Here is a 12494-nt window from a genome sequence, read left to right as displayed (position 1 = left end):
CAAGAGGGACGGGCGTGGTGATGTTGATACTAAACAAATCTTCCTAATTGCTCTCCTCTGAGCCCCACAGCTGAACCAGGTGCCCTCCTGTGGAGCAGTTCAGCTCCCCTGGTAGAGCAACAGGAGCTCTGCTGCCGGGGGCAACAACACAGCCCTTTATTACAGGACCCCAAGGGATGCATTTACTCTGCTTGTCTTCAATTAGCTGGATCACACGCTGTGTGTGTGTGTGTGTGTGTGTGTGTGTGTGTGTGTGTGTGTGTGTGTGTGTGTGTGTGTGTGTGTGTGTGTGTGTGTGTGTGTGTGTGTGTGTGTGTGTGTGTGTGTGTGTGTGTGTGTGTGTGGGTGAATGCCTTTAAACCGGTGGGTGATGGAGAGTCTCAGAGGGCATTAGTCCCCCGCCTGGCGTTCCCGACATTACTCTTCTGATCCGTGATGCTGTGGTAACCGGGGGGGGGGACGTTACCAACGCTCTGTTACCGGGGTGATATTAACACATTGTTACCGTTCAGTCTGACTGCAGGCACCCAGGCTGTGGGCCCCTTGCTAGGGACCAGGGACCCCTTGTTGTTGAGGACGTTTCAGGGCTGTTTCTTAAGGAGTGTTTACAAGAGAGACTTCGGCCTTGTTCCAATTCTCCCCCTTCCCCTAGATTTGAACCCTAACCCTGGATTTGGCGCATTCCCGCAAAGGAGTAGAATGTCCCGATAATTTAAGGAGAAAGGGGGAGCCCTGTTTTTCCCTTAAAATCTTCCCTTGACCGCTCGGTAGCTGGCTTGCAGCTAAGGGCAGTCAAAGCAAGTATTCTTGTTAAAAGGACAGAAATGGGACTGGGCCCTCTATTCCCTTCTCTCCCTGCTTTCTCTTCTCTTGGCTTCAGTTCCTTTTGTTTCACACAAGCCAATCATAAATGAGGTTCTGCATGTGTGTGGGTGTGTTGGTGGGCACAAAACACCATTGCCAAATATTAAATACCAGCTGCGTAAGCCACCTGATTTAAAGCAGTAAAGTGTTTGGCTCGCGGTGTGTGTGTGTGTGTGTGTGTGTGTGTGTGTGTGTGTGTGTGTGTGTGTGTGTGTGTGTGTGTGTGTGTGTGTGTGTGTGTGTGTGTGTGTGTGTGTGTGTGTGTGTGTGTGTACGGTCAGCGTGGATTCTGTCGTCAGCGCGGAGCTGCACTGTAACCACAGATTAGACACAGCATGGGTGACGTCAGACCAGAAAAAGGTGAATCATTGAACGGGGAATGGAGAAGCACCGCGCTGGATGTGCCAAGGCAGGGTGTTCTGTAGAACGCCTTCAACCACGCTAAACTCCTGTACCCTGAGCGGGGTCAGCGTGGGGTCAGCATGGGGTCAGTATAGGGTCAGTATGAAGTCAGTATAGGGTAGGCCTGGGGTCATTTTAGGGTCAGTATGGGGTCGTTAAAGACTCGTTATAGGGTCATTATGGGGTAAACCGTTGAGGAGCAGGCCACAGTAGTTAGGGTTGTATTCTCCATAGCCCTACCCTGGTGTGTGTGTGTGTGTGTGTGTGTGTGTGTGTCTTTCTTCTCTGAGGGGGGGGGGGGGGGGCTGTTCTGTTTATTTATTGATACTCTTGCGGGGGGGGGGCTGCACTGGTACCGCTGTGACATTATGCATATCGGAAAAAAGGGAGAGGGTGCATGACGCAGTGAAACCAGCCTGGAGGAGCACTGGGCTAGAGATTACATCAGCAGCAGATGGAGGAGGGGGAGGGAGGCAGGGAGCGGGTGAGGGAGGGAGGGAGGGAGGGAGGTCAGTAAGGAAACGGGACAGACAGCTGAGGCGAGAGGGGGGGGGGCGGGGAGGGGGGCGGTAGCTGAAGCCTCCAGATGTTTGAGATGTTTACGTTCCTCAGCCAACGGGAGTGTATTTTTAACCTGTTTTTCCCTCCTCTGCAGGCGCTGGCGAGTCAGGGAAGAGCACCATTGTGAAGCAGATGAAGTGAGTAACGCCGCAGCGTGTGTGTGTGTGTGTGTGTGTGTGTGTGTGTGTGTGTGTGTGTGTGTGTGTGTGTGTGTGTGTGTGTGTGTGTGTGTGTGTGTGTGTGTGTGTGTGTGTGTGTGTCATCGTTCCTTCCTGCCTGGTAAACCAGTACCATATAGCAACACGGCGCAAATGTTCCTGCCAACACAATTCACGGGAGATTTCATCATTCGCTCTCCGCTTGACGACGGAAGATGGAAACTAACGCGGCACTTGGCTCAGCGTCGGCCATGGATGAGATGGCTGTGTTAGTGTTCAATACCCACTAAATATCCTTTATTGAGCACAGGACAGTTGGTGCAGTCCACCAACATGAAGTATGGGTACTCCTATTGCAGCACTAAAATTTGCTATGGGGAGTCCTAGACTAACACTAACATGAACTATAGGTATTCCTAGTGCAGTATCAACAACTATAGGTAGTCCTAATACAGTCCTTCTAACATGTACTATGTGTAGTTCTTATACAGTACGAACATGTTCTATAAGTATTCCTAGTGCAGTACTAACATGTACTATAGGAATTCCTAGTGCAGTACTAACATGTACTATAGGTATTCCTAGTGCAGTACTAACATGTACTATAGGAATTCCTAGTGCAGTACTAACATGTACTATAGGTATTCCTAGTGCAGTACTAACATGTACTATAGGTATTCCTAGTGCAGTACTAATATGTACTATAGGCAGTCCGAGTGCAGTACCAACATGTGCCTCTAGTGTCCAGAGGTCCTCTAGTGCACAGAGGGCCTCACTCAGAGGGCCTCACATGAAGCCTGGGCCTCTAGTATCCAGTGGGCCTCACACAGAGGGCCTCTAGTGCCCAGAGGTTCTCACATGAAGCCTGGGCCTCTAGTGCACAGAGGGCCTCTAGTGCCCGGAGGGCCTTACATGAAGCCTGGGCATCTAATACCCAGAGGGCCTCAAACAGAGGGCCTCTAGTGCCCAGAGGTTCTCACATGAAGCCTGGGCCTCTAGTGCCCAGAGGGCCTTTCCAGGAGGAGGCATCAAACGGTCTGGGCTGGAGGGGAGGGTTTGATCTGGGTTGTCATACTGAAACATAGTTTCAGTATGTTATGCTGAAACATAGTTTCAGTATGACAATCTTATCTTCATTTCATGCAGTTGAAATCTTCAGGAAGGATTGTTGACAGCAGAAGCGTTCTTGTATATTGTTACAATGAGGGCTCCAAGTGTTAGGGTCAGGTTTGACCCTAAATAAGGGAGTAGAGGTCTGAGGGGTGGAGCGTGTTGATGTTGGCTTTAGTGAGTACCACTCCCAGTAGGATTAGTGTCCAATCAAGCCTGAGAGCATGGAGAGTCCCTCTGGCTCTCTGCTTCACTCTCTCACTGTATTGAACCCCTTTAAGGCCATTGGATACTCCTTGGCCAGATAACGAATTCAGTGCTACTAGGCCCCGGGTCTTCTCTGAATAAAGGCTATCTGAGTTACCCCATTACACTGTAGAACCAACACGCTGTTGGACTTACCTGAAGACAACATTTGATTTACCATATTATACTGAAGAGAATAGAGGCTCTTTGTTTTACCATATTATACAGTAGAGAACATTTGAATTATCATATTATACTTAAGAGAACCTTGGATTTACCCTATAATACAGTAGAGAACATTTGAATTACCATATTATACTGTAGCGAACATTTGATTTACCATATTTTAGATCAGAGAAAATTTGAATTACCGTATTATACAGTAGAGAACATTTGATTTACCATATTATAATGTAGAGAACATTTGATTTACCATATTATACAGTTGGAACATTTGAATTACCATATTATAATGTAGAGAACATTTGAATTTCAATATTATACTGTAGAGAACATGTCTTGAGGGGCATAGTTAGTGAGTGTCCTGATTGGTGGGCCCTAGCCCCCTCCTGATGAAGGAGTTCACTGATCACCTGTCCTACAGCGTCTGGTCAGAAGTCCTGGATGAAGCTCTCCTCTGTACGCCAGAGGGAGAACCCCAGGGGGTCTGTTGAAGAGTGCCGCCATTACTGTGGATCGGTTCATCCTCTCTCAGCAGAGGGAGAGGATTCTCTAGTGCGGCTGTGCCGGGGACTCTGGGGTTCAGGGGTTGTGGTTTCATGAAATACCACCGCACCGGACCAGGGGGAATGTACTGCAGACGGAGAGACCAGGGTCTTTCAGGGCTTCTTTTGTTTAATTGAGTGTGGTTTGACCAAGCCCTAACAGACTAGATAAGGTAACAGACTGCTGGTTCTGACGTCTTTGCAGAGCACAGCTCAGCTCAAAGCCACAGCACAAATCACCAGATCAAGACTCTAATATAATTCCAAATAAACTGTAAAACACACACACACACACACACACACACACACACACACACACACACACACACACACACACACACACACACACACACACACACACACACACACACACACACACACACACATAGCTACAACAATGTGCTAGCGTTCAATCCCATCTTGGCCCTCTTTGTGATTCGCTGAGTAGAATCCCTTCTGGCAGAAAGTGGACTTGGAAGTAATATTTCAAATCCAGGCAGAGGGAGAAGAATGAAATATTCATATGGCCTCTGCCAGCTCGCTGGGCAGAACCCTGTGGCTGGCTGTGTTTTCAACTCATTTGACATCCAACTGAAGAGAATCCAACGCAGCAGGCATTTCAACAGGGAAGAGCTACATAGAAACACCATTAGGACAATCCTGGAGGTCAATACTACTCTCATTGCAACTCCAACTGTATTATACTATTTTGTTGGACAACAACAAGGCTTCTTCCATAAATCCAGAAGCATGCTTTGTTGGCCGGTAATGGGAGAGCAGAGTCGGCATGTATGCATAAATGAATGAGCATAATGCTTCCAGTCATTAGAAATGCCTTTGCCATGCATTTCAATCAATAGCTTAATCGCTCCGTGAACCATCATGCACCTCAGCCTGCTGGTGTTTGGTTTCCCGTTAGCAGTCCAATCCCGGAGCTTATCTTGAGTCAGTCCACCAAGAGCCTGATGTGATGTGAGATTAACGGTTCCCCTGGACTACAGAAGGGTTGTGTCGGTTTAATCCGCTCTCCTCTTATTCCCAGAGAGGCTGGAGGGTTCAGTAAGACCGCTCTCCACTCTCCACAATCAATCGCTCTTCATCTCTTTAGGCTCTAAAGCCTGTCTGTCTGTTTGACTGTCCATTCACTCGGAGACATGTTGTTATGTGATGCAATCCATGCAGTATATGCTAATGAGGAGCCATGAATGGATCGGTATAAATTACGAATGTTTTATATATCATTCTGCAAAGAAGGAGGTCTAAAAGCTTCATAAAGAACAAGAATCTCCATCCAGTGAAGTAGTGTTCCAGTGTGCCTCCATCTGAGAGATCCTCTCTCAGATCACGTCTCTAATGAACCGGTTTCCCTCTCAGGATCATCCATGAAGACGGCTACTCAGAAGACGAGTGCAAGCAGTACCGCGCGGTGGTCTACAGCAACACCATCCAGTCCATCATGGCCATCATCAAGGCCATGGGCAACCTGAAGATCAGCTACGAGGACGAGGCCAGGGTGGTGGGTAACACACACGCACACAGGCAGACAGACCTGACGCACACACACACACACACACCTGATATGCACACACAGATACACACACACACAGAGACCAGATACGCACAAACACACAGACCTGATGCACACGCATGCACAAATGATACACACGCACACACACCTGATACACACACACACACACACACACCTGAAATACACACATACACCTGATAGACACTTGATGCACACATACACACAGACCTCATGCACATACGCACATCTGATGCACACACACACACACACAGACCTGACGCATAAAGCACACACACAGACCATAGAGGATTTAGATTAGATTGGTGTTTTTCATCAAATCAAACCTTAATCCATATGGAAGACATCATGGGACCCCAGGAGGAGTTTGCTGAGGCCCAAACTCAACCTCATATCACATCATTCATCATACCAAGGTGACCCCCACATTAGCCCTAACCTCAGAGTGTGTGTGTGTGTGTGTGTGTGTGTGTGTGTGTGTGTGTGTAGGACGACGCCCGGCAGCTCTTCTCCCTCTCCTCGGGGGCAGAGGAGCAGGGGCTCCTCCCGGAGGAGCTCTCCCACGTCATCCAGCGGCTGTGGGCCGACGGGGGCGTGCAGGGCTGCTTCACCCGCGCCCGCGAGTACCAGCTCAACGACTCCGCCGCCTAGTGAGTCTCCCCCTCACCTCCCCCTCTGTCCCCCACCTCCCCCTCTGTCCCCCACCTCCCTATCCGTTCCCCCACCTCCGGCCCACCTCCCCCCTCTGTCCCCCACCTCCCCCCTCTGTCCCCCACCTCCCCCCTCTGTCCCCCTCTGTTCCCCCCAACCCCCCTCACCTCCCCCTCTGTCCCTCCCCTCACCTCCCCCCTCTGTCCGCCCCCCCCGCCTCTGTCCCCCCCCTCCCCCTCTGTCCCCCACCTCCCCCCTCTGTCCCTCCCCTCACCTCCCCCCTCTGTCCCCCACCTCCCCCCTCTGTCCCTCCCCTCACCTCCCCCCTCTGTCCGCCCCCCCCCGCCTCTGTCCCCCCCCTCCCCCTCTGTCCCCCACCTCCCCCCTCTGTCCCTCCCCTCACCTCCCCCTCTGTCCGCCCCCCCCGCCTCTGTCCCCCCCCCTCCCCCTCTGTCCCCCACCTCCCCCAGTCTCTGGTCCAGCCTCGCCTCCGGTCTGGTCCCGACCTGGGGGAGACCTGGAGGCTGGCTCCCTCAGGGTTAGGAACATGTTGTTTGGGGAGGACTGCAGGTCGCTGTAGAGGTGGTGGATCAGAACCTGGTCCAGGGGGGTCCAGGTGGGTCCAGGGGGTTCCAGGGGGGTCCAGGTGGATCCAACACCTCTACAGCTACCTCCTTCATGACCTTATCGACCTGTATGCACTACATATGCACCTGATGGTAACCCTGATAGTTAAGTGTGTGTGTCTGTGTGTTTGTGTGTGTGTGTGTGTGTGTGTGTGCGTGTGCGTGTGCATGTGCGTGTGTGTGTGTGTGTCCGGACAGCTACCTGAACGACCTGGAGAGAATAGGTAAGGGGGACTACATCCCCACCCAGCAGGACGTGCTAAGGACCCGGGTGAAGACCACTGGCATCGTGGAGACACACTTTACCTTCAAGGACCTGCACTTCAAGTGAGTCCTCATCCCCCCCCACTCTCTTACGGTCCTTCAGGGAATCAGAAGGCTGTTCTCTGCCTCTTCTGGTGCTTTGGTTCTTATTGATTTGCTTCTGTCATGAACGTGAGGATATTGATGCCTCCTCTCATGATACGAGTGTCAGAGAGTCTTAGTGAGGCACTGTTTAGGACAGAGAGTCCTAGTGAGACACTGTGATACTTACACCAGGACAGAGAGTCCTAGTAAGACACTGTGATGCTTACAACAGGACAGATAGTCCTAGTGAGACACTGTGATGCTTACACCAGGACAGAGAGTCCTAGTAAGACACTGTGATGCTTACAACAGGACAGAGAGTCCTAGTGAGACACTGTGATGCTAGCACCAGGACAGAGAGTCCTAGTAAGACACTATGATGCTCACAACAGGACAGAGAGTCCTAATGAGACACTGTGATGCTTACACCAGGACAGAGAGTCCTAATGAGACACTGTGATGCTAGCACCAGGACAGAGAGTCCTAATGAGACACTGTGACGCTAACACCAGGACGACCGCATGCCCATGTCAATACGGGGAAGCTCTTCTTTCCTCCATTAAGTTGAATCATTGAACCATCAACAGGCTTCTGAGAATGAGAGGACTGATCACATCAGCTTGGAGGGGGATGGTCTAAAAGGCTTCCTTCATCTGGCTCACATCCTCTAGCCTTGAACATCTCTCTGTCTTCATGAATACTCATGGACAAGCCTTCACGCTTTTACCACAGCAACCGGTGGTAACACCCGTAGTAACAGTCAGTCAGGCAGCCAGGCGGCCAGGCGGCCAGTCAGTCCCGTGGCTGTTGGCCCCCGGGTGCTTCCTCACTGAGCGTCCCGCTGCCTGCTGTGTGCAGGATGTTTGACGTGGGAGGCCAGCGGTCGGAGAGGAAGAAGTGGATCCACTGCTTCGAGGGCGTGACCGCCATCATCTTCTGCGTGGCCATGAGCGCGTACGACCTGGTGCTGGCGGAGGACGAGGAGATGGTGAGGCCCCAGGATCATGTCTCTATGGATATTAACATACATATATTATGCATACACATACTTATATATATATATATATATATATATATATATATATATATATATATATATATATATATATATATATATATATATATATATATATATACATTCATATATATATATGCATATACATTCATATATATATATACAGTACATACTAGGGCTGTCAAATGAGGAAAAAAATATATTGCGTTAATGTGTTATTATCGCGCTAATTTTATCAAAGTTTGGGGTCACCCAGACAATTTAATGTTGTCCATGAAAACTCACGTTGATAACTTTCCGCTGTGCTAACATAATTGCACAAGGGTTTTCTAATCATCAATTAGCCTTCTAACATGATTAGCTAAATAGTGTACCATTAGAACTCAGGAGTGATTGTGGCTGGAAATGGGCCTCTGTCCACCTATGTCGATATTCCATTAAAAATCACCTGTTTCCAGCTAGAATAGTCATTTACCAAATAAAAAAATGTCTAGACTGTATTTCTGATTGATTTAATTTCATCTTCATTGAGAAAAACTTAAAAAATAAGAACATTTCCAAGTGACCCAAACTTTTGAACGGTATTGTATATCTATATATATATATATATATGTTTGTATGTGTGTGGGTGTGTGTGTGTGTGTGGGTGTGTGTGTGTGTGTGTGTGTCGTGCCCTCCCATTGCCTTGGTGATGGCCCGGGGTTCATTCCCCCTCTGTTCTTGGTTCTAACCTCTGCATTACGTGTTCCCTGGCCTCCAGAACCGGATGCACGAGAGCATGAAGCTGTTCGACTCCATCTGCAACAACAAGTGGTTCACGGAGACCTCCATCATCCTGTTCCTCAACAAGAAGGACCTGTTTGAGGAGAAGATCGCCCACAGCCCGCTCACCATCTGCTTCCCCGAGTACAGCGGTAGGTCTACTCACCATCTATCACCCTGTAGTACAGCTGTAGGCCTACTCACCCTCTATCACCCTGTAGTACAGCGATAGGCCTACTCACCCTCCTACCCTGTAGTACAGCTGTAGGCCTACTCACCATCTATCACCCTGTAGTACAGCGATAGGCCTACAAACCCTCCTACCCTGTAGTACAGCTATAGGCCTACTCACCCTCTATCACCCTGTAGTACAGCGATAGGCCTACTCACCCTCTTACCCTGTAGTACAGCTGTAGGCCTACTCACCCTCTATCACCCTGTAGTACAGCGTTAGGCCTACTCACCCTCTATCACCCTGTAGTACAGCTGTAGGCCTACTCACCCTCTATCACCCTGTAGTACAGCGTTAGGCCTACTCACCCTCCTACTCTATAATTCAGCGGTAGGCCTACTCACCCTCTATCACCCTGTAGTACAGCGTTAGGCCTACTCACCCTCCTACTCTATAATTCAGCGGTAGGCCTACCCACCCTCCTCCTAGCCCCATAGTATAGCGGTAGACCTACTCACCCCTTGTTTCTCTAACCCTTTGGTTCGCCCCGGACCTCGTTAGCTACGTTGTTTTCACCTTAGGGACTCTCCAATGTGTCTCCATTGGAGAGTCCTGACCGTGCAGTCCGATGGTTTGAAGCCCCTTCTCAGATCTCCTCCCATCCCATACCCTCCAGGCCCCAACAAGTACGAGGAGGCGCAGGCCTACATCCAGACCAAGTTCGAGGACCTGAACAAGAAGAAGGACACCAAGGAGATCTACTCCCACTTCACCTGTGCCACCGACACCAAGAACGTGCAGTTTGTGTTTGACGCCGTCACCGATGTCATCATCAAGAACAACCTCAAGGACTGCGGCCTCTTCTGAGGTGAGTGACTAACCCTCAATCTATAGGGTTAGAGTGAGGGTTAAGGTGTGACGTTCTTTCAAACGACGACATACGTGAGGGGTTTGACTGGTTGGTCTTGAAGCAGGGATCAGTAAGCTCTCATTGGCTGACGTCCAATACAACTGGGCCAGCAATGGTAGTCCTTCCTGGAGGTAACTCAAACCCAAACATCCTGTCCAAAGACAAATGTTATTAGAAGAAGTGTCTGTAAAGGTTTCAAATCCAAATCGTTTAGCCTGTCCATCGCAGAAATACGTTTATTCAAATCCTCTTCTAAAGCTTCTCTCAGTGAATGATTTTATTGTTACTTTATTATTTATTTATGACCAGTCAAGTATCTGTCTTCTGCACAAATTATCTGAACATTCCTACAAAAATACATAAAAATTTCAAAAAAATTAACAAGTAAAATGTGATTAAAAAGTTGCTTCAACGAGAGGAAACGGTAAAAAATCAGACTGATAGCTGTAGTCTGTGACTGTGTGTCCCTGTGTGGCTCTGTGACCGTGGTGACTGAGCTGGTGAAGTGATGGTTGCATGTGTCTCTGCTCTGAAGTGATGGTTGAATATGTCTCTCCTCATGGTTGTATCAGGGTGTCCGCGCATCCTTAACAAGTCTTAAAAAGTCTTAAATTCATGTTTCTAAATTTAAGGCCTTAAAAAGTCTTAATTCGTTACAAATGTCATATGCTGGTCTTAAATACTGTAACTGTGGCTTCTTTCTTGCTAGCTGCATATATAAACGATTATCTGCATGCTGGCTAGTTAGTCTGCAACAATGGTTAGGTGCAAATTCAAGGACAGTTGGCTGGAAGACGTCCGTTTCCGAAGTTGGCTTGCGTCTGTTGCCAACCCCCACCATTGCGTGTTTTAGGTCTTCAATTTCATTCAAGGTGGAATTAAAAAGGTCTTAAAAAGTCTTAGATTTGACTTGCTGAAACCTGCAGATACCCTGTGTATGTATCTTTTCTCTAAAGTGATGGTGGAATCTGTCTCTCCTCTGAAGTCATGGTTCTAGGTGTCTCTCTTCTGTTAGGTCCGTGAGGCTCCGGTGACGAGATGAACACATGAATGACTGCACTATCAAACCACAATCTCTGCTTTGATCTGCTTTTTGTAAAGACGCCTGAAAGACTGAAAGGAAACAAAACAAGACTTCAGATCGATGGCTGATCCATTCGCTCGTATGTTAGCTCTGGGCCTTGACCTCGAATCAAGATTTTGTTTTTGTATTTTAGCTGTTTTCTTCCCTCCCTTTTTTATTTTCAATTACTAGTTGAGGCACAGGAAAACTGTTTTATATAAATGCATTTGTTTTACTTTAGAAAAAATCTGATGTGCAAATTATTAAACTTTTAATCGCATAAAACTTATTTTTAAAACGGATGCACAGGCATGGACATGGAATATTATCGGAAAGTGCTTTTTTTAATATTGTTTACATACTTTGTCATTCATAGCCCAACCGGATATTGTTGTGCATGATTCAACATGCAAATAGAGTATCTGTCTTCTGCACAAATTATCTTAACATTCCTACAAAAATACATAAAAATGTCAAAAATATGAAAAAAAAAATAAACAAGTAAAAAGTGATTAAAAAGTTGCTTCAACGAGAGGAAACGGTAAAAAATCAAACTGATATCTGTAGTCTGTGACTCTGTCTGTCCCTGTGTGACTCTATGACTCTATGACCGTGGTGACTCTCTCTCTCGCTCTGTCTGTGGCTCAATGACCGTGGTCTCTCTCTCTCTCTCTCTCTCTCTCCCTCTCCCTCTCTCTCTCTCTCTCTCTCTCTCTCTCTCTCTCTCTCTCTGTCCCCCTGTCCGTGGCTCTATGTGCCTTTACTTCAGTTTACAACCATTCCTACATATGCTTTCTTCATTCCTGCATAAACTGCCTAAAATCCTTCTTCCATTTCCATCCTCCCAACACCTTAGCATAGCCTATATTAATGAGGTCGAATTATGACGAATGGGTTTAGTGTTTTTGGTAAATATTAAAATGATTTAATTTAAATAAAGTAGAGTTCACCTAACTCTTGTATGTTCTGTTTTTCTTGCGTGTGTTAAAATAATCATTTAACACAAACTAGGTTTCATTGTATTCATTTGAAATGTGTGGATTACGATAAAAAAGCTCATGTTTATAATGATGAAGACCGTGGTCACGTGATATACTGTAACCTTTCCCTTCTTTTAATATATCTGAAACATGAATAATTGATGTTAAAAAGGGTCTGACCTTCCAACAATTCGTCTTGGATCTTTATCCCCCTGCTCCGACGGAGGGAAGACGTTGTTGGGTAGGCGTATGTGGCGTCACCTAGCGGGTATGCTGGTAATGCATGACTATAGCGCCCCCTAGCGTATATGGTGGTACTGGAGGACTATAGCGCCCCCTAGCCGGTATGGTGGAA

At 47.8% G+C, this 12494-nt stretch overlaps 1 protein-coding gene across 1 annotated transcript in view; it reads left to right on the top strand.

The window, feature by feature from the left end:
• The window catches only part of LOC132470179 (guanine nucleotide-binding protein G(i) subunit alpha-2), a 38184-nt gene extending 26071 nt beyond the window's left edge, over positions 1–12113 (top strand). Inside the window, exons 2-9 of the mRNA XM_060068526.1 lie at positions 1922–1964; positions 5441–5582; positions 6102–6262; positions 7088–7216; positions 8096–8225; positions 9013–9166; positions 9863–10054; positions 11112–12113. Coding sequence (XP_059924509.1) covers positions 1922–1964; positions 5441–5582; positions 6102–6262; positions 7088–7216; positions 8096–8225; positions 9013–9166; positions 9863–10053 — 950 coding nt within the window. The 3' untranslated portion in view covers position 10054; positions 11112–12113. The remainder of the gene's footprint in view (positions 1–1921; positions 1965–5440; positions 5583–6101; positions 6263–7087; positions 7217–8095; positions 8226–9012; positions 9167–9862; positions 10055–11111) is intronic.
• The last annotated feature ends 381 nt before the right edge of the window (positions 12114–12494 follow it).

Source organism: Gadus macrocephalus, chromosome 13 (genome assembly GCF_031168955.1).
Source record: "Gadus macrocephalus chromosome 13, ASM3116895v1".
Lineage (NCBI taxonomy): Eukaryota > Metazoa > Chordata > Actinopteri > Gadiformes > Gadidae > Gadus > Gadus macrocephalus.
This window is presented reverse-complemented; position numbering and strand designations above follow the sequence as displayed.